The sequence below is a fragment of the Saccoglossus kowalevskii genome, chromosome 1 (assembly GCF_978046115.1).
Source record: "Saccoglossus kowalevskii chromosome 1, keSacKowa6.1, whole genome shotgun sequence".
Lineage (NCBI taxonomy): Eukaryota > Metazoa > Hemichordata > Enteropneusta > Harrimaniidae > Saccoglossus > Saccoglossus kowalevskii.
Window position 1 is genome coordinate 37,375,996 of NC_140641.1, and position 22,810 is coordinate 37,398,805.

Sequence of the window (22,810 nt, forward strand, 5' to 3'; positions counted from 1 at the left end):
TGCGTCATCCAAGCTTTTTAGGGGTCGACCATTTGAAATCACGAAAGGTGGCTAGAAGATTTGGTGAAAAAATAGCAAGCTTGACACCGAGAGAGAAAATGCATGCAAGGTGTTGCAACAGAATGTTGGCACATTCAACACATAAATGTACAATAAGACATTGCACTGGCCACACTCTTCCAGCCATTCCCATGATTTATTATGGCCGACCATTTTATGAAAATTTTAGCCTAATGTACCACAAGTGTGCTGATTTAATTATAACATATAAAGTTAAGATGCCATATATGTATTAAATGCTTATTTTCAGCCTAATTATCCATTGATCTCCTCCGAAAGTCATTCTCATTTTAGTTGCGACACGGTTACTAGAAGAAGTAGTTGAGAAAACACACGTGTAATGAGCAAAATATGTTTGTGATACTTCATACTAGTACGTAATATTATGTACAATAATTAATTGCATAATCTAGTCAAAATATTACGTGTTTTGTTAAATGCACGTCAGTATATTTGCATGTCTTAATCTTGTCTAAGGTTGCGATGGGTTAAAGGGCGGTGCTCGTTGTGCCACGCATGTGCGAGATATAAACAAAGATGGCGATTTTGAATTTTGCGCACAAACTATGAGGCTAACAAGCTTTAATTTTATATTTTTTGGTGATTAGAAGGCATCGAAGGGGACGCCGGTGGTAATTAGTGCAAGTGGGACACAAGGCAAAATTGGTACTTGAGATTTCATTTGAAAAGCGCAATGGTTTGTGGGAAAATCAATGTTTATCAACACAAATGTCGCACATGCGCGGCGCGACGACTACCGCCCTTTAATAGAATCTGATATGATAGATATTAAAAGAAAAGTATAGAATAAGATTGCAGGATACCATTAGCATTTCAAGTCTACATCAACTTGTTTATATAGAATTGAAAAGACTACATGTTCACCTCACGGGATACGCATGCACTCAGTTATGCAGTATTACTTGTAAGGTTACAGTAAGCAATGGTCCAAATATTAATGTTGCATCTCGGTAAAAGCTGCCACACTAAACTGTGATGAAGCGACCATTTAACTTTTCATTAAAAACACACTGTATGGAAAATAATGAAAAAAAACAACATCGTCGATCATTTGCGACTTGTATACTAATATTACTCCACTGAAATATTATCTGTTTTGATTCATATGATTCCCCTAGGTTAAAAATAGAATAGAATAACAACATTTTTATTTCATCTATTTAGAGAAATATTTATTATTAATACAATATTTACAGTAAAAATGAACGATGTTATCCCACATTCAGTGGTATGGGGAGTGGCATATTAGGCGGTATGTGATCTGGGGCATATCAAGACGTACGTTCATATTTCAAAAACGTTTATTTGATAGTCGAATTTTGGAGTGAAATGAAACTTCGAAGACACATTCGAATGAACCAATTATTAGATGTGTGAACAATTAAATCACCCGCTTTAAAATATGTTTATGAAAACGTCAAATTTAGGCTAGAATGATGAATAAAATCAGTCTAAAAATTGCCGTACAATGATGTGCTGTCTTATAATTATAGGGAAACGATGAAAGAGATACACACTGTCAAGTATTTCATCGAAAAACACGCAGTGAGGATTTAAAAATTTATAGTGTTCCAGGCAAATCTCAGTAAAACAACTCACCAATCGATGAACTAGAACCAAACATACATTGCTTAGATTAAGCACAAATCCGTGATCCTACGGCCATTTGGCCATTCCTCAATTGAGTGCGTAAACATATTAAATGTCAGGCGCACGAATGCAGAGAAAGATCGTCCCGAGTGGTTCCGAGGATAAACATAGAATGAATGATAATGTCAAATTGATAAAAGTTCGTGAGGATACCTCCGGGAAAAGTCAACTTCTTCTCCATGATAAACACGTGTTATTACAAGCTAGACGTGAACACGTATTTATTGTCTGTGTTCATACGTAACTTGTCAATGATCGTCCCCTGCTTTACAAGTTGTTAACTTATTTTGTTTCCATCTGAAGCATACAGATAGAGAATTTAAAACCGCATTTGCTTTGCAAACATCAACGTACTTCAAAGGACTTCCGTGGTGCGTTATTCTGATTCCAAAATTCCACTAATAATTTACAAGAATACGAAATCCACATTTAGTATTCTAAAATAGAAAGAGTCTACTAATTAGGATTAGACTCAGACCACTAGTGAGTGAGTGAGTGTGTCCATGCAGAACATCTTACATTGTGATCACCATTGGCAATAAATCCTGAAACTAACCTACACAGAATTATGTGATGTCTTATCACCAATCAAACATAAATTTCATTGATTTCATAATTTTTTTTAAATTTTCTTCCCAATTCTTTTCCAGGATTGACATTTTTAGTTTTTGGTGATTTCTGTATTGTATTTAGAGTTCCTAATAGTGGCCATTGAAAATGAAATATACACGAACGAAAACATTGTTCATTTTGCGACTGAATACACATGAGCAATGACCAGGGTTTGTGGGTCTGTGGTATTCGGTAAGTGTTCATTTGTATATCTAGGTCAGATCCAGAAAGAAACAATATTATCCTAACAGGTGAAAGTTCACTCCGCATCATGGAAGTCATATACACTGGCGGGGAAGTTGTAATAAATTATCTTTATCATGGTGTACCAGGAATGCACCCCTAGCAATAAATCATCATCAACCCAGCCCGATAATGGTAGCCTGTCGCTGCCCAAATTGTCTATTTCGCCCGCCAGCAGTCGCTCCCTAATTTGCATAACAAAGCGACAAGAACAATTAACCAATAGCAGCACTAAAAGCAGTCTTCGTCTAAAGAAATCGACGCCATTCAACGAGGGGTAAAACTTGTGGACGCGTGCATCCGGGGAGTAGTGTAACACTCATCGCAAGATCTCAATCCTCCTGAACTATACCGGACAGGTAAGCGGGAATTCTATTTTTTCCCCTTAATTTCATCATCTAGACTCCATCAAGTCTATTCATGATGGAATCAATCCTCCTTGCCCCGTGTACAGACGTTCTATAGTTTTCATCAGACGTGACTCGGAAGAAGAGGAAACCAGCGATTCTCCTTAAATACTCACGATTACCAATTGTGTGTCCCCAAGGAAAGCGCAGTGTATCCCTATACATATTGAGCGTAGTGCATTAAAAAACAAATATATAAATATATATATATATCTATATCTATCAAAGTAACTTTTGCGAACATCTTATTTTCAAAGTATGCAAATGCCGTTCAATTGAATGGGATCCATTAACGGTCTCAACCTTGAGACACTGAGCTCCAAAAAGGGTTTCTATTCTAATGTAATCAAACAGAATCCGTCTAAGTCGCGACATGTATATAATGGAAGTAAAGATGCTCCAAACATAAACTGCCTTGACGTATTGTTATGTTATCATAGAGGTTAAACAAGACGTTATCTAACTCCCAATACACAACCGTCATATGTGAGTGTCCATCTATGCAGACTTGGAGGCTGTGGCTGTAATCATTCGGGTAAACATTGCGCCCAATTTACGAATTTACGAGGCCTGGCGGTCCTTTTTCATTCAATATAAAAATAAACGAGCCATGAACACTGGTTCCCATGGCAAACTCTCGGCAGGTGAATGACGTCACGTCAAAGGTGTGAACAGGGGGTTACGTAAAATGTGACATCGTGATTTATTGTGTGTAATTACGTACTCATTGTGCGATTTGCGGACGTTCTACTGTCACCACTTTCTCTTTCCTGTTGAGGGACGGTGCCATAGTATGTATGAGTATGAGTATGGAATTCGTGTTATCATGAATTAATAAGCATATTTGCCGTATAACCCATCTACAGTTCTAGGGACATTTATTGAATCAAGGCGATAAAATGTTTACCTCACTTTGAATAATAACAAATAATAATACTAAACATGCAAAATACTAAAGCAAACATTTTGAGTGACTGGATTTAATTGGTTACAGTTACTTTAGGATGAACAATGAGCAAGTTTAACTATGTAAATTGGTTACTACATAGTTCCATGGTTACTAGTACATGTACTCACCCAAGGACAACTTAGCATAGTACGAGGCCGCACACAGTAAATATATTGCACAATGCAGGTGTTCAATTAAATTTTGATTTCTATATTACTACAGCTGTAACTATGGAAACTGAAGATATTGACTTCGAAAGAGAGGAAAGAAGAAAACGCAGAGAAGAAAGACGGCGTATGCGCGAAGCAGCGAGGTAACACTTTTAACTTTTAGGTTACATATATATAAATTGTCCAAAGTTTCATCAATATACATACATAATTTGTGAATAATTAGTACGAAATTATCCAATACATCGGATATATTCAATGATTTTTTCAGAAAAGAAACTGGCGTCAAGTTTGGTAGATATTCGTCAAACTTTGGCTAATCTACATGATACATGAATATTCATGAGGCCGAATCTATCGAAGAAATCGGAAACCACCGATGCTTTTTGTTCAAGAAAAAAACTCAGCCTGATATCAATATATCGTCAACATTGAGCAATTTTCTTAAGTAATTGCCCAATCATAATTAATTGTTTAGTACGAGTTTTAATAATACAGCTGTAAAAGTTCGGCAAACTCCATTCGTCTAGTTTGTTAAAACGTAAAACTCATCGTCACATCTCATGATAACACTGTAATGTTTCAATATGCTACATTGGTTATATTGTCACCAAACGTTTGACAGCATTAAAGGTTACGTATAGTAGATGACAGTGAACATTACAACAATGTATTCATATGCGCCTAATCAGTGTACTCATATAACAAATTTGGAAGCAAGATTAAGAATTATCTAATATAGACAAATAACAACGAATTCAGCATTCGTATTTCACGCCTATAGGTAGCAGAGGAAAGAAAACAAGGTATATATAAGCGATAGTCACATTCAATGAGACATGGTTTAGTTACGATTTAGAAGCTATGCATCATACTCCTAGAAGTGACATTACCCTGGATCATGTACATTGTATCTGCCTTGATTGTAGTTCTACTTTCAATTCAGTCATTCTATGTTCATTTACGTACAGGGCCGCCGAGAAAGCTGCCGCGGAAGCCGCAATAGAAGTATCAAATCATGTCCCCAATCCGGACCAAGGCGAGGAGCCACACGTAGAGCGACGAAGACGGCCGATAAATGACGAAGGGGAAGTACAATTAATCGACGAGCAACCAGCTGTCATGAATGGACACGTGACTGACAAACCACATGTCAGTGTGTGGAGCAGCAGTGTAAGTATGCAGGGAAGATGGATATATCGATACATTTTATTCAGAACTGACCACACAACATATCTGCGCTAATAATATATTTTTTTTAATGTTGATGATTTCTGATTATAATTTAGACAACTGTGATAGTCAATAATGGTGCAATGGTCACAAATAAAGTGACAGTTGAACAGAAAAATGAAGAGACCGAGAAAAAACAGCAACGCCCTTTGCAACGACGACGCACGTGAGTATATTTCCCTGCCAACCTAACCAATATAGCTTAGGGCGAGTCAATGAGTGGTCACCCATACTTCGGTCAATATAAGGCAGGGACAAATATGTATTACCAGTAAAACCAAATATGATATTATTGGCGATCTGCTCCGCTGGGATTGTCATTATAATCACTCTTGCCGTCTTCACGTATTAACTCTTCTGTGATTTGTTTGGCTGGGCCGATTTTGTTCAAACTTGGCAGGCAGGTCACACCTTCTTTCTAGTCAGTTGCGCCAAATGTATCTCCTCCAACAAATCTTGGAGTAAAAACCTCGGACATATTTCATTTTACTAAGTATGGGCCCAGAGTTCCAATTATTTATATCTTTTTTTTTCATAGCCGAGAAATTAGACCTCGAAGTTGGTTGGGGTAACGTTTCCTCAGAAACGCCTTTTTAAATTTTCTGTGATTTTTTTGGGGGGAGGGGGGGGGGGTCTAATATTGGTCAAACTTGACAGGCAGGTCACACTAGGTCATACCATTACCTTGACAACACCCGAAAATCAGCCTTTATAGGTTACCAGCTTGTATAAAAAATTGTGGATTTCCCTGCCGTTCATATTTAAATATTCATGTACTTGTAATGATGCCTACATTTAGTGTTTGTACACATATACCCCGATAACTCCGAAGGCTTGATTAGCCATACCTTGTTTGAAGGGCGGATATTCAGCGGTGCGTGCAATGCATTTGTTCGCCATACTGCCAGATACTTGGGCTTTTCTTTAAGGAACGATGCATTTTAGAATCGAATCGATCATAGTATATTTGTTTTGTATTTTTACAACTATAAGGAATTTACCCTTAGGAAAGTAAGCCTCCAAGACACGTTTGATGACCACCTCATTCATTTCGAAGATTATTATAATTATATAAAAACAACAAATCACACTAAGATTGGGGTCAGTTTGTTAATTATAGCGTAACTTTCATACCGTTTTCAGAATGCAACTGGTGGCTGCGAAAGAAGGAGAAGAGGACAAAACTGAATTTGCTGTAAGCGAGTTTCTGTAGAATGCGTTACTTTTCAGTTTCACATTAGTACATACTAGTACTTCTCAGACATCCTTCGTATGTTGTATGGGGGTGTGTACAACAGTTATTGTTGTCACATGCAAGTTCACGATATATAATACACAACACTCATTCACTCACTCACTCACTCACTCACACACTCATTGTTTCATTTATTTGGTCTGATTTATTCATTGACTCTTTCATTCATTGAACTGATTCATTTATTAGGAAATGCACGAGAGGTTAAAACAGGACGACGAACAGCGAATGAAAGAATTGTGGGAACAACGACAAGCTGAGAGAGAAAGAAAAAGTATGGAGCTTTTAGAATTGGCAGAAAGAAGGGTACGTTAACCGTTAAAACCGTCATAATTATTAGTTCCAAGAAACACCGAAAACCGTGTTTGTCTTTTAAACAGAAACAAATATTTTTGTGCAGGAAAAGAGAAAAAGGGAAAGAGAAGCAGAAAACGTTGCCCGACTAGAAAAAGAAAAAGAGATAAAAGAGAAATTGGAGGTGAGTTAACACCGGAGTTAAACTGAAATATTCATTATTTTCGCCTTTGATCGCATATTTAACCAATTCCTATATGTGGTCAGGTTCAAGACTATATAAAACATTTGTAATAACACAATTATTTGTTAGGAGGAGGCACGTCATCGAAAAGAACAAGAAGAAATACGCAAAGAACAAGCATTAGAAATAAGAAGAAATAATGAAAATGCAAGTAAAAACAAAGTAATAATGAAAATAGGAAAGCATTTGAACTTGAAGGTGAGTTGCTAACATCCATATATTTTAATGCCATATAAGGGCATTGTGCTCGTGTGATGGTTTATCTTAGGAGCTGTGATGATATTATCGTTTTTTTTTAATTTTCGGTTATTGATTTTGTATTACTTCGCCGAGTCACGTATTACTACGTATGTGTGTGCTCTGATATGTAAAGGCACCAGATAACACAGGCTCTGGGGTCTATGGTAAAACCACAATAATTATTACAACATTTTGAATAACTATTCATTGTCATGTATACCTGCTTCTTTTAGGAAAACATACGCAGAGCCAAAGAAGATGGTCACAAGACCTCGTCCGAACTGAAACGACAAAAGGAAGCCGCCATGTCAGAGAGAGTGCCGGAGTTGGATCTCAGTGACCGAACCTCACGACGAGAGTTGGTTGACGTTGCTCAAGATTTCCATGCACGTCTCGCGATAACACTCGGCACAGTATATGATTTAAAACAACGCGAGAAAAGACAAAACTATGACGTACGTAATATGACACACAAATATATTTTAGGGAATTTTTATGAAATTTTTAAGTTATTTGTTAGGTACATTGAATTGCATTTTATACAACCATTGAAGAACATATCAACAGCGATCGTCGAGTGTTTCGTCATGCAAAATACACACTAATAATATACACCGCAGATTATGTACACTCTGAAGGTAACTGATGCTAAATTACAACGTCTGTTCCGCAATAAGTACACATGGGATTGTCAACCCACGGCGAACCTTCGAGGGCGGGCGTGCTGCAAGGTCTTCGCCGTGAGCTTACAATGGTAAGGTGTACGCTTATATTGAATATTGTTGTAATTGCTTGTTCTTCAGATTAATGAACTGAATGCTAGACTGAAAACAATGAAGAATGTGTAAGTACTATCAGCCGTGCCCCACCCTAAATACCGTGAAATTAATGTCCGTGCTTGAGCTAGAAGTGATGACAATTGATACACTTGTACGGTTAACGTAGCATGTAAATTTAGACGGATCCTAATATCGCATGTATGTTATGTTTACCAAACAACGTCTAATTGGTGTGTTTTATCTTGTTAAATTGCAGGACGAATAAGTTCAACATGCTAAGTATTGGACAAGTGTCACGTGTCAGCCGATTTAGAGACACACTGGCAGAAGATCAGGTAGGTTACGTGGAAGTAAATTTGACCAAAACCTTGAATCGTTGACTATATAACATTTTTTTCTAATCGAATGTGATATATAAATTTGTTCATATTGTTATTTCGTTGACATCATTTTAGAACGCCAACACGACTATAAAATCGCACTATCAACGTGAGCGAGAGGAAGGGAGCATTCTGGGTAGAGGAGGAGTCAAAGGGCGTCTTGCGATGTTTGAGCAGGGGATATCTCACCCGAAGGTAATGTAATTGTATCATTGGCGACAATTGTACTGTATTGCAATGGGCTTTCTTGTGTATTGTTAGCAGATGTAGTTTCGTTATAAATTGATACTTCTCCCTCACCTCTATTCCGTATTTATTGATTAAAGAAAAAAATAGTTATTTTTAGTATTACAATATATACATATATTGGATTATGATTTATCGTAAAGATAGTGAAGGCAATGAAAGGGGATGGAAGAGATGTTACAGGGGGAAGATGTATGAGAGGAAGTGATGGCAAGTTGAATTTTAGTGAGAGAGATAGAAGTAAAGTCTGGAAAGAACATATGGAAAAAAATCATGAATGAGGAGAATGAGTGGGATCAGGATGTGGAGGCTGATCTGGTGGAAGGGCCAGTTGAAAGAATGAGTCGAGAAGAAGTAGTGAAGGCAATCAGAGACATGAAAACTAGAAAGGCTGCTGGACCCTCGGAAGTGAGCGCGGAGATGATTTTTGCAAGTGGAGACATAGGGATTGATGTGATAATGGAGTTATGCCAGAGAGTGTTAGATGGAAGAGGAATGCCTGAGGAGTGGGAGGCGAGTGTGGTAGTACCAATTTTTAAAGGAAAAGGGGATGCAAAGAGTTGTGGTGCGTATAGGGGTGTGAAACTATTAGAGCATGCAATGAAAATTGTGGAGAGCGTGATAGTGAATAGAATCCGGAAATTAGTGGAAGTGGATGAGATGCAGTTTGGTTTTATGCCAGGGAAAGGAACAATTGATGCAGTGTTTATTCTGAGGAGGATGCAAGAGGAATATCGTGCAAAAGGGAAGAAACTGTATATGTGTTTTGTGGATTTGGAGAAGGCCTTTGATAGAGTCCCGAGGAAGGTGATGGAGTGGGCAATGCGGAAGAGAGGTATACCAGAGGCAATGGTAAGAGCAGTGATGAGTTTGTATGAAGGAGCAAAGACAAGAGTTAGAGTAGGATCGGAGTTGTCAGAGGAGTTTGAGGTGAATGTGGGTGTGCATCAAGGCTCTGTACTATCACCATTGATATTTGTAGTTGTCATTGATGTAGTTACAGAGAGCGCAAGAGAAGGGCTGATGAGAGAGATGTTGTATGCTGATGACTTGGTCTTGATGGATGACACAATGGAGGGATTGAGGGAGAAGTTTGTGAAATGGAAAAAAAAGCATTTGAGAGTAAGGGTTTGAAGGTAAATCTGGGAAAGACAAAAGTGATGGTGAGTGGGACGGAGGAGAAAGCCTTGGTGAGTAAGGTTGACCCATGTGGCATGTGTGGAAAGAGGGTAAAGGCAAATTCAGTGCGGTGTGTGAAATGTGGGAAGTGGATACATAGGAGATTGGCAAGGGATTTTGCGTGTGGAAGATGTAAGAATGGCATTGGAAGGGTGGTGGAACAGGAAGAAAAGTTGTGTGATGAGGTTGAGTCAGTGAAGGAGTTTACATACCTGGGGGACAAGGTAAGTGTGGGTGGTGGGTGTGAGGCGGCTGTGACAGCTAGAGCAAGGTTTGCCTGGGTGAAGTTTAGGGAATGTGGAGAGCTACTATATGGGAAGAGATTTCCCTTGGAGATGAAAGGAATAGAGTTGTGTGAGATCAGCATTGCTGTATGGGAGCGAGACATGGTGTCTGAGTGAAAATGAGCTGGGTATTTTAAGGAGGACAGAGAGAGCGATGGTGAGAGTGATGTGTGGGGTGAAGTTGATGGACAGAAAAGTAATTGAAGACTTGATGCAGATGTTGGGTTTGAAGAAAGCGGTAGATCGGTTGGCGAAGGCAAATGGGGTACGTTGGTATGGGCATGTGCTGAGGAGGGAGGATGGGCATGTATTAAGAAGGGCCCTTGATTTAGAGGTGAGTGGTCCAAGGAAAAGGGGAAGGCCAAAAAAGACGTGGAAGATGCAAGTGGAGGAGGAGAGTGGGAAGGTTGGAATGAGGATGAGGGATGTTTTAAATCGTGCAAAGTGGAGGGAGGGGGTAAGAGCGATTGCCACTAGTTTAAGGTGAATCCGGCCACCCTCGTCTTCGGGGACAAAACCGGATTTAAAATTCTGGGCTACTACTACTATTTATCGTAAACTTAATTAAACAAATTATTAATAATCGCTCAACTAACAATACATTACGCCGCGAACGTACACGCACTTGAATTAATAGTACGTACTAGTAAATAAAAGCGCATGCGCATTCCATTTCCTAGTTCATTATTCTATTATTGTTTGCAAGATAAATCATGATTGATTATGTATGTCAACCTGCATTATCGATCAAAATATAATTGTTTAATTTATCCTAGCGTCCAATATATTGAATCACGTGCCATGTACCAATCTGATTGATTTTTATTTGTTTTTTTCAGACACTGCCATCAAAAAAGAAGTTGTACTGAAACAACTACATACTGAATGTTTGAATTATATTGTAGGTTTCAAGATGGAACAATCATTTTTGTTATATACATTTGTGAAAGGATATTATAAGTTTAATAGCGACTTTGGTACAATATCCGTTTTGAATTGGATTGCAAGGGGCTTCTTCATCTTAGTTTTAGGGATTAATAACATGCACTCTTTTACATCCAACCTGTATTCATATAATTTTTAAATGTACTTCAGCAATGTTATAAGGCGTCTTTTTTATGCAATAAAAAATGTTCTGTGTATATACAACATAATGGTTGATCAGGATTCTTGGCTGTGATAATATCTATGCCGATGCTTGCATTCTTCATTGAATCTCATCAACTAAGATTTTGTCAATGATTATCGATTATCCCCTCAACATGGACGACGGTATTTCTTTAAATTGCCGAGAATGGAGCTAGAAAAATGCTCAGAATTCAATAAATATTTGTAAATTTTATGTTTCAAAATAGAGGAGGTCACTTGATACACGGCTTACAATCCAACACTTGTCTACTATCTACCCGGCAAAAAAGCCAACACTTGAGTCGCGGAATATGAAAGCTCAGAACAACTTACAGTCACATGATTAAAACAATACATTAGGAATGTTGTGTCGAGCTGCTAAAACACCAAGACAATTATATGTAGTTGTCTAGCTGAAAATATGGCAACTAGCATTGTGACTTCAGCATTTTGCAACATAATGTAAAATATGACCATTGTCCAAAGCAGCTTGCACATATAGACGACCACTTGCACCTAGAACTTTCAAGCCCCCCACTTGCACCTAGAACTGGTCATGTTTTCCTCCAAAAAGCTCGAAAGACGAACGAAATAGGGTCTATTTCTTACACTAGATACCAGCCGATACCCCCCCCCCCCCATAGGGACTGCTACAGTTGATTATAGTTCCTGGGCTCCCTATGCTAGAACTAGTCGAGCTCCCTTCCAGGCTCAAAAAGACAAACATTTGCACATATCAGTAGAACTGGTCGATTCCTCGTCCACAGAGCGAGAGAAAATGAACACCTGCACCTACTACTGGCCAAACTCCCCTCCACGTAGCTTAGAGATGAACATTAGCACTTAGAACTGTTCACGTCCCTCCACAGAGCTCGAAAAACGAATGTTTGCGCCTACAACTGCTCGAGCTCTCTTCCACAGAGCTTAGAGATGAACACTTGTACCTGTAACATACTAGTAACTATTCAAGTTCCCTCAACATGGCTTGAAAAATGAACACATGCACCTACTACTGGTCAATCTCCCCTCACAGATCTCGAAAAACGAACATTTGCACCTAGAACTGCTCGAGCTCCCTTCCACAGAGCTTAGAGATGAACACTTGCACCTGTAACATAACTATTCAAGTTCCCTCAACATGGTTCGAAAAATGAACACATCAACTGGCCAAGCTCCCTTTCACAGAGGTCGAAAGATGAGCACTTGCAACTAGGACATATCAAATTTCTCTCCACAGAGGTCGAAAGACGCAAATTTGCACTTAAACCCTCCACAGAGCTTAGAGAGGTACACCAAGAACTGGCCAAGCTATCCTCCACAGAGCTCAAAAAACATTAGCATCTAGAACTAGCATCCCCTCCACCGAGCTTGAAGGAAGAACATTCGCTTCTAGAACTAGCTGAGCTCCCCTTGACAGAGCTTGAAGGACGAACACTTGCACCTTTAACTGGTCGAGCTTTCTTCTACAGAGCTTCACTCCACGGAGCTTGAAGGATGAACCGACCAAGCTTCCCTCAACAGAGCTTGAAGAATTAACATTTTGCACATAGAACTAGCAGAGCTCCACAGTAGAACACTTGCACCTACAACTGGTAAAGCTCATCTCTACAGAGCTTGAGATGAACATTTAAAAAAAATGTATAATCCTTCAGACTGCTCCTTTTTTTTTACACCAGTTATGTAGATATGAATTATCTGATTTTTATGGGTTATAGGGACTTATTCTGACAATGAATATTGACATTGTAGACTGATTTTCATACAAATTGGCTTCAAAAAGTGATCAAATTCCATACAGTTTTGTTAGGAAGAAATACCCCAATTGTTGGCACACACATACAGCTTTACAATGGCCTTGAAGATGCAAGAATCGCATATGGCTGTAGAACCTTATGTACGTATAATTCCATATTTGTAGCCTGGACCAGGATTTTGTATTACGGTACTCAGCTTTGTGCTAGTATTGGGATGTATCCAAGTTATACAGAACATACATGCATGCATGAATGAACGAATGGGAACTTTTTGCAAAGAACACTTCACTTTACTCGTATCAATAGATTGGACTTGGCTATTCAGTTTTGATCAAATGTAATTTTTCTCATTATATTCTAACCACAAATTTGGCTACAAACCCTGGCAGCCATGACAGGAGAGAATGTAACAGTGGTGTTGACATAGCTTTATTGTCAGTTGCTTTGAGGTGTTAATTGGGTAGAGGATTATAACTAAGGTTACATGAAAGGGATACCCACAATTGCATGTCCCTGTTCTCTAAGGTCTATGATGTGGCTTTAACTTCTTTACAGCCATTCAAGCTTGTGCAATCACAATCACAGAGGTGTGACAGCTCAACCTTGTTACTGATTTCATCAGATTCTATGGGGATCACAATAATCCATGGGAGGTGTTTCACACATAATACAAAGTGAGAAAGCTAATTGTGATGAACATACACAATTGTGCATATTTGCAACTACTCTCTGAGACAGTTCCATAGTTCAATAAATTATGGTAAATGCTTTAAATCATTATTTTTATGATCTCTGTATTATTACATATGTGACGGTCATATATAAAAGTATGAGTTAATCAATGACTAAAATCACTTCTTTAACAATTGTCTAGCTGTTCAATCAATTGCTACTGGCAAATTCATGAACTTAAAAATCCAGTGAATATGCTAAAAATAGTGAAGTTAAATTCCTATGAAAATAAATGGCTCTAAAGTAAGATACATTGGACAATTTTCAAAGATTTAACAAATTTTTTGTTCAGTGTAAGTTTTAGTTCTTTCCAAAATGGTAGATCAGTAATCCAGGTATTTGTGTCATCATGAGGAATACCAGTTAAACTGAATATAAAATACCATATCTAACATTTTAAATATGCGAGTATGCCCAGCCCAAGTGCAATATGTATAGCCAGTATTAAGTGTACATGATTCAATAAACAATATACAGTTTTACTGTCAAATCTTTATTCATTTTGGCATTTAAAATGAATAATTATATAGAAAATAATATCAGCTGTAATGGTACATCCAGACATACTTATTGTTGGCATGGTGATAAAATTATGAATATGAATTATCATACATTAAAGGCACTGTTCGGTTCTTTCACTGCCAAATTGGCGCAATTGTTTACACTATTTCACAGCTTTGGATCAGATATAATTAGACGATCATTAATCTGCCCTTCAATGCTGAAGATCTCTTCATGCAAAGAAACTGGGACATGGTGCATCTCCAATTTGTCATCCTTTGGATACATAGTACCTTTATATTATCTATGGGATTATACTAATACCGTGAATTGAGTTTTTGAGACTGAATCATTGCAGTCACTTAGTTCTCTCAAACTCTCAATTCTTATTACTAAAACCTCACTCAATAAGATGTCTTACTAATAGGTGTATCGGTCATGATAAAAGTTAAAAAAAAATAGCCATAGCTCGACAATTGATTTACATAAAAACTTAATATTAGTAATGTACAAAAAATAATTTTGTTACAAATCTAAATATCTCCCTATACAACCTTTTGCAATGCCATAAAGCCAGATGTTATCTACATAAATGATTCTTTGCAATAGAATAAAGCCAAAAATCATCTACTTACATAACCTTTTCAATATGGTGAAGCTAAATGTTATCTACAATTCTATATGTACTACCTATGTAAACAGTAAATGGCAATCTAACATAATACCAATGCAAAATTAACAGATCCAGAAGAGAAGGTGAAAAAGATATTGAGACAATAATGGCAATATTATCTAGGTTTCTAGAAGTTAGTATGTTAAAATGTGTTAAATAATGTGCAACAAAAACATGCAATGGTTTCAGATGAACATGCACATATCAACTCGTACAAACTGACACTCCTTTGATGAAGAATTAAAAGTCACAAAGAGTCTCGTTTTTATTGCCAGGTTTATTGCGATTTATTTGTATGACAAAAATAAGCATCTGATCTGGCCACTCATCTAAAACCATTGAACATGACAATGAAAACTGAGATGGAATAATGATAATAAAAAAGTGTTTTTTTTCCCACGACTGGCAAGATACAAAAATTGTTGAAACTTACAACTATATTGCTGACTACGTTTTTTTTTTACATTTCTGACCCCGCTTTTAAACTACTGCTGCAAAGGGGGTTTCATTCAGGATCAACTTCTTTGGCTTTCATAAAAATATGAAATACAGATTACATTGTCCATTATTATCAATTTTAAAATCTACACTAGTAACAACCTGCATGTAATTCTAAAAAAAAAAAATATGAATAAAACAATTTTGAATAAGCTGTTTTTTGTTTCTATATAATATTAAATAGGGGATGTAAAATGTCAACTAACTTTAATATGAGCTCCCTAAGTGTGTACAAATTGTTTTAGGTTTACTCCCTAAGTATGTAGAATTTGTATCATCTACAGGAACTGTCATTGGTTAATTGCAAATGCATCTTCCATAAGCTGGGTCACTAAGTTAGGTGGACTTGTCAGGAATTTGGTGAATCATGAAAGTGGCGCTCAACAGAGGTCTGAAAAAAAAGATGAATAATTTGGATTAATTAACAAAGTTCATAAATTACAAAGTTTCAAGCACCTTACATATAAATCTAAGCCTTATTCCAAAGGGACACATAAGGTTGATATTAGACAATAGATAGTTTTCTTTCAAGTCAGAGCAGACTGTTATTGAATTTACACTGCTGAGTGAGCAATTGGCTCTGAGAATAAAAACTAAACTTTCCTCGGTACGAGGCAAACATGCTAACTACTATAACATTGCCAAAGTAGTGATTTTATGCCACAATTATGAATATAAAATTGGGTTGTGTGATGATTTAGTCTATAGAAAGTCAAATAGACAAACTGAACTACACTACACCACCAATAAACAAAAATTAATGAGCAGTCGTCTTTAAATTATAAGAAGATTTTAGAATTATCAGAAATTATTACTATCCTATTATGGACTTTCTTCCATAATCGTTACAACCGCTAATCTGATAAACTTGTCTTCATACTTTGATACTGGTCAAATGAGATAAGCAATATTTGCTTTTTACAATACCATATTATTTTTACCATATCACTCAACTAGCTTTCTTGAAATGTGTTGATATGTTAGCACATTTGCTTTATTTGTGCATGAAGGAATAAAATAACATGCATAGTTCACTTGTGCTTAATAAAAGAAGCAGTGATGAGAAGTTTAAGTTTCTATTTGATATGCGCTTCTAATACATCAAATATGATAACTGAGAACATGGGACAAAAGGATCAGCAAACTCACTTATTTGTCAACTTTCTGTAAACCAGCACGTAGATCTACTTTTTCAACTTTGTCCTGATGATTAAAAACAAAAAAATAATTAGTTTGCAATGCATTTTAAAGTTTAGTGATCAGTGTTCATCCATATACTTTCAGCAAATTGTTAATATTTTTTGATTTCATCATTGATAATTTTGAAAGAAATGAAGATGATTTTTCCATTATATACAGGTATGGCATTCAAAGAGTTAATAACCAGGTTGGTGTACTTACATCATCTGCGCCAGATGCTGATTTTCTCTCAACTCTCTTCAACTGAACATCAATACCCTTTTTATCTTCTGTTCCTACTGAGCCAGCAAATTTATCTGCACGGGAAACCTTTTTCAACTGTGGTCTTGTACTGAAAGATAAAAGAAGAAAAAAATATATAAATGAGATGACTCTCTTTACAACTATTACCTTGGTAACATTATATAACTATAATTTTTAATTCAACATCACCACACATGTAATTATAGCGAATTGAAGTTAACAGCAGTAGTAAAACCAGAATAGCCTACCAATTATTAGAACAGCATTTTGACGAAAAAGAAAATATGTGTCTTAGACAATAAGAAAATACTTACAATTTGCCTCTAGCTTCATTCACTCTAGAGTTCAATTCATCAATCTAGAAATAAATAAGTAATAACATGAAATATCTGAGCAATATCTGAACCCTATTAATACTATTATCAGTCAACATACAAGGTAATGGTGGAGTATTTTTGTTAACCAAGTTTTGAATGTATAGACTCAAAAGGTTGATACTGCAGCACTGTTATTCTATTTTCACCTTTCATGAAGTGGCAGTTTGGTCACCCATGCTAGGGTCAGTAAATTTACTCAGGTGAAATATGTGTTATCAGAAAAATTAACATTTCAAGTAATAATTTCATGAATAAATCCATGAAAAAATAATTAAATCCTCATGACTTGATAGAAGTTATTCAAAAATTATTATGATTATCATACCTGCAAGTCATTTTTACTTATGATCAGCTCAAGATCGTATCGTTCAGATTCGAATTTCGTAAGCTTCTCATGTATTTGCTTTACCAAATCGGTGAGTTCGTCTTTGTCCATGAATTCTAAGTTTTCAATATTTCCCAACTGATCTTCTACGAATTTCTTTTTCTCTTTTTCATGCTGTTCAGTCTCCTTCTTCAAATCATCTTGAGCTTTCTTCATCATCAAGCCCTAGATTTTAAACAAACACAAAATGTACTTTTTTAACATCAAATTTTAAACATTCCACAGATCCCCCCCATGAGGGGTTCCAGTGTGTCCGGTCAAAGGTCATTCACAATGAAACCTTTTCACTTCAACCGGTATCCCAAATGTTTGTTTGTAAATGCATACCACTTTGTTTCATGCTTACAGGGAAGGTCCACAGCCGCAGTTATTTTTTTTTTTGCACACTCTTTTAAACCTTTTTTATTCTGAAGTTTTGATTGTGAATGACTTTAACCATCTAGCACGTCTTTGCACATTTTTAAAAAAAAAAAAGAATAAGGTGAAAAAATGGATAGAAAAAAACTGCTAGTGCAGCAAGGATCAATGGAGATCAAGAGGTGGTTATAGTATGATAGGGTTAAAAAAGCTATATGGATATTAAAATTTCATCGAAGGTGGCGTAATGTATAGAAATAGATATTAGAATTAAGATTAAATGAAAGATTTTGGTAGTTAGGAATGAACAGGGAGGGGGAATGCATATTGTAAATTCTAATATAAAAATATTAATACTAACTAAAAATTGATTAGGAATCTTGGATGCCAAAAAATTCATTCCAGTGACCAAGACAACATTTTTTGTCATGCAAATGAAAAAAATGAGGAAAACAGCAAAGCATCTAATGGTAGTGCCAGAACTGAAACTAGGATTAATAATACAAAAGTCACCAAAGAGACAATGGCATGGACCTCCCTGTGGAAAGTATGATAAGTAATAAGTATGAACAAACGGAACACAACCCACCCCCTACCCTGGTGAAATGGTTTCATTATCACCATCCCCATCCATCCCTGACACCATGTCGTTTGGCAGCATCCACAGTGCAGAAATGAATGGGAACGAGGATGAGAAATCTCCTTGTGACTTTGCGGTAGTGATTAGTGTAGGTGGAGACGGTATATTAAAGTAAAGAGTGTGGAGTCAAAAGAGTAGAGAGACGGCTACAGCGGTCAAGGGCACCGCCTTTTGACAAACCTTGATGTTCATCTTGCGTCCTAATTTCATGCTTAGGCCTCCTGCTTTCTTGGCTGGTGCAGGTGCTTGAGCTTCTTTCTTCTTTTTCTGCATAAATAAATAAAGATATTATGACACACACTGCGGCCCCATGTCCCCCTAACATCTATGATGAAGAACTATAGAGAAGGAGAGAGAGAACTAACATGAATATGTCCAGTGTGAAGATCAAAACTTAAAATTGCTGAATCCGTTTTTTTTGGATATATTTGATTTTTTTTTTTTTAACTTTTTCGTTTTTTAAAGTTATAGTTAAAAATTTGCAGTTAGGAAAAATAAGAGCTTAGGATATTAATTTGAAAATCAACAAACTGAGAAATGACAGAATATAAAATAAGCCAAGCATAGTGCAAGTGGTGTGTGTATGTGTGCGGTGACTGACAAAATGTGAGATGTTTTGGCAAGCAATTAACACTGCCAGTAAATATATCTAAAAGAAAAGAAAAAGGAAGTCATAGCAAAAAAATTAGAGATTAAGAATGTGAAAAACACCTGAAATAAAGAAAATAAACCTGACAAAAGAAAAATCTTGTTACCGTAGCAGGCACAAGCAAATGCGTTAATATGCATAAATAATATATGTAAAATAATGTAATGCACAAATGCATGGAGATCATTATGCAAATTAGTTGCAACCTTAAACATGCTCAAAAGATACCATAAGATGAAATTGCCCCAAATAATGCATGACACAGACGAACAATTTATTTATTCATTAAAATATATCATTCCACCTTCTTACTTTATAAATATTCTAAAGAATAATAAGGGAAATTTTAGAAGATTTTGTAAAACTTTTAACCTTCATTTTGTCCATCGCAAGGGTTATTTAAACATCCTGATATAAAAACTTTCCTTGCAAAACAAATTGTTGTGACAAAGGGGACACAACTGTGATGCATTTGACATATTTACATGCATAAAGAGCATGCTGTGGGGTTGATCAAAGAATGTTAGCAACAAGTAAGATCTGCAATACTAGAAGATGCATAAATAAGAACCTGATATTTTCACAATCTAGTAAGATAAGCAAGACAGGTGAGAAGACCTAGAGTGAATACAGTCACTTAGATTTAGTGTACACTTGACCTATTCATGCTTCATTTCATCATTACAACGAAAACAATGATACTAGAAATACTAGGAACTTTTGCATTACCTCTTCTTCTTCTTCTCGCCTTTGTTGTTCTTCTGCTTGTTTTTGTTGCTACAGGGAAGAGATTCAAACTTTACTTTCTTCACAAATGTATAAAATTACCTTTAAGTTACAATTTGGGCATTAAGAAAACTACCGGTAGGTTATCCCAGCACAGTGAATCATGATGATGCAAATTGTTAGAGGAGACTGACAGATATAGACAACGAATCTGTCAACAATCCTCCTAAGTCATGTACAGTATTGAATGTCATTTTGCCTCTACATCATGATTATGTAATAACAAATCTTAACCTATGAAGTACAATTACTTATTTTCTGCAGCTAAAAATTTCATGGCATTTGTAAAGAATGTTCTTTTGCAAAATTTAAGCAGTTTACAATATTGACTCCTAATACATTACAATCAAAGTCGTTTATTTGGCTACAAACAGTTTGGAGTATGAGGTCATGTTGATTAAAAACAAGTGATAACATTTATCAATACAACTTAACCACTGATACCATGTTCACATGTGCCACAGCTTGACTAACTTTGTAACGATCGTTATCAGTGGTTTTAATTAGTCCTGTGTTCATATGTATAGAAAGAATAAACTGAGCCAGCTTTGTTATCGACCACCATGTTTCTATAAATACTTGCAAAGAATGGAACTCCAGAGTGAAACTGACATTGAGGACATGCTTTTTAAGGCGGCTTTATTGTTTATCGCGCTAAAGCCGTTTCTATAAGAACGAGGTTCTGGTTGAGACTTTTAGGGTGGCTTAAACTAAATCGCAGTAGAGCCCGCTTATTGTGTTCAAATGTGTTTCAAAGCCAGCTTTTTTGGCACACATGTGAACACTGTATGAGTTTTGTCAACTCAAATTGTTGTTGTAATCAGTAGCAAATACTGCTTTAACATAGTGACGAGACCGCATGTAGGTAAGTAGGTAAGCATGAGACCGCACGTACATTGTAGGTAAGTACAAGATTGCACGTAGGTAGTAGAAGATCACATCTGGACAACATTGTTTTAATAAAAAACAAGCAGCCTATCGGCTGAGATAGCTCCGCTGTTAGAAATGCACATTTCAATTAAAGAACTGAAGACATCATCAGAAAATGAACAATATGTATAGTATCAAAGCAATCGGACTTACAGTTTTTAACAAGAAGTCGAAAATATCACTTTCTACCAAAAATGACTAAAATATTCACCAAAATTATAGAATCCAAGATATCATCACGAAATGAACAAATCTGAGAAAGGTCTACATGTAGTATCTAAATATGTAATATCAAAGCAATTGAACTATTGGTTTTTAACAAGAAGTCGAAAATATCACTTTTTACCAAAAATTACAAAAATATTCACGAAAATTAGAGAATTGAAGACATCATCACAAAATGAACAAATCTGAGAGAGGTCCACATGTAGTACCTATATATGTAATATCAAAGCAATCGGACTTGTGGTTTTTAACAAGAAGTCGAAAATATCACTTTTTACCAAAAATTACAAAAATATTCACCAAAATTAGAGAATTAAAGATATCATTACAAAATGAACAATTCTGAGAGAGGTCCACATGTAGTACCTATATATGTAATATCAAAGCAATTGCACTTGCGGTTTTTAACAAGAAGTCGAAAATATCACTTTTTACCAAAAATGACAAAAATATTCACCAAAATTAGAGAATTAAAGATATCATTACAAAATGAACAAATCTGAGAGAGGTCCACATGTAGTACCTATATATGTAATATCAAAGCAATTGCACTTGCGGTTTTTAACAAGAAGTCGAAAATATCACTTTTTACCAAAAATGACAAAAATATTCACCAAAATTAGAGAATTAAAGATATCATTACAAAATGAACAAATCTGAGAGAGGTCCACATGTAGTACCTATATATGTAATATCAAAGCAATTGCACTTGCGGTTTTTAACAAGAAGTCGAAAATATCACTTTTTACCAAAAATGACAAAAATATTCACCAAAATTAGAGAATTAAAGATATCATTACAAAATGAACAAATCTGAGAGAGGTCCACATGTAGTACCTATATATGTAATATCAAAGCAATTGCACTTGCGGTTTTTAACAAGAAGTCGAAAATATCACTTTTTACCAAAAATGACAAAAATATTCACCAAAATTAGAGAATTGAAGATATCAACGTGAAATGAACAAACCTAAGAGAGGTCTACCCAAGGTACATATACACCAAGTATCAAAGCATTCAGGCTTGTAGTTTTCAAGAAGAAGTCGAAAAAGTAAAACATTGACACGAACGACGACGACGGACAATCACTCATATGATAAGCTCCGCTCGACAAAGTCGACAGCGGAGCTAAAAATCAACATATCTTACCTCCTCTCGCCTTCGTTGTTCTGCTTCCTGTTGTCGTTGTTTTTCGGCTTCCTCTTCTGCATTAACTTGAGCCTCCTGAACCAGAAAACAAAGCGTAAGTAGCAATCACAAATAAAAATCAAGCATCAACCTAAATATCCTTTAAAATGTGCTTCTTTTCCAAAAATGAAAAAAATTACTTTGCAGAAAAGTAAAAACATTCAAAAAATAGCCTTAGTAAATCAAGTATACCATGTAGTGATTACTGATTCACATATTAGCTTGAATTGATAAATACCTTAACATTACTAATTTGAACTGAAGCACAATTTTAATAGTTTAGGTAGGATGCTCTAGC

General features: G+C 36.1%; 2 protein-coding genes across 14 annotated transcripts in view; one reads left to right on the top strand and one right to left on the bottom strand.

Annotated features, from left to right (window-relative positions):
- The first annotated feature begins 2,836 nt into the window (after positions 1 to 2,836).
- LOC100372190 (uncharacterized) lies at positions 2,837 to 11,400 on the top strand. Its single transcript, XM_002740204.3, has 13 exons — positions 2,837 to 2,945; positions 4,165 to 4,255; positions 5,084 to 5,285; positions 5,402 to 5,511; positions 6,489 to 6,540; positions 6,790 to 6,906; positions 7,001 to 7,078; positions 7,208 to 7,336; positions 7,612 to 7,833; positions 8,182 to 8,222; positions 8,414 to 8,492; positions 8,613 to 8,732; positions 11,086 to 11,400. The coding sequence occupies exons 2-13, from the start codon at positions 4,173 to 4,175 to the stop codon at positions 11,113 to 11,115; spliced, it is 1,263 nt and encodes a 420-aa protein (XP_002740250.2). The 5' UTR covers positions 2,837 to 2,945; positions 4,165 to 4,172; the 3' UTR covers positions 11,116 to 11,400.
- Positions 11,401 to 15,291: 3,891 nt separating this feature from the next.
- The window catches only part of LOC100372343 (uncharacterized), a 35,303-nt gene continuing 27,784 nt past the window's right edge, over positions 15,292 to 22,810 (bottom strand). For 11 of the 13 annotated variants that reach the window (XM_085501789.1, XM_085501781.1, XM_085501765.1 and 8 more), the window contains 8 exons: positions 22,474 to 22,548; positions 20,113 to 20,160; positions 18,915 to 19,001; positions 17,678 to 17,902; positions 17,290 to 17,333; positions 16,934 to 17,063; positions 16,682 to 16,735; positions 15,292 to 15,923 (listed from right to left, as the gene is read on the bottom strand). In XM_085501789.1, coding sequence (XP_085357915.1) covers positions 16,682 to 16,735; positions 16,934 to 17,063; positions 17,290 to 17,333; positions 17,678 to 17,902; positions 18,915 to 19,001; positions 20,113 to 20,160; positions 22,474 to 22,548 — 663 coding nt within the window. In that variant the 3' untranslated portion in view covers positions 15,292 to 15,923. The remainder of the gene's footprint in view (positions 15,924 to 16,681; positions 16,736 to 16,933; positions 17,064 to 17,289; positions 17,334 to 17,677; positions 17,903 to 18,914; positions 19,002 to 20,112; positions 20,161 to 22,473; positions 22,549 to 22,810) is intronic. The other 2 variants (XM_085501776.1, XM_085501760.1) reach the window with 1 other exon arrangement.

Excerpts from the sequence above, each read along its gene's own strand:
- LOC100372190 (XM_002740204.3), top strand. The coding sequence starts at position 4,173 with ATGGAAACTGAAGATATTGACTTCGAAAGAGAGGAAAGAAGAAAACGC. Across the intron at positions 6,907-7,000 it reads TAGAATTGGCAGAAAGAAGG|GAAAAGAGAAAAAGGGAAAG; the intron begins GTACGTTAACCG and ends ATTTTTGTGCAG. Across the intron at positions 7,337-7,611 it reads GAAAGCATTTGAACTTGAAG|GAAAACATACGCAGAGCCAA; the intron begins GTGAGTTGCTAA and ends TGCTTCTTTTAG.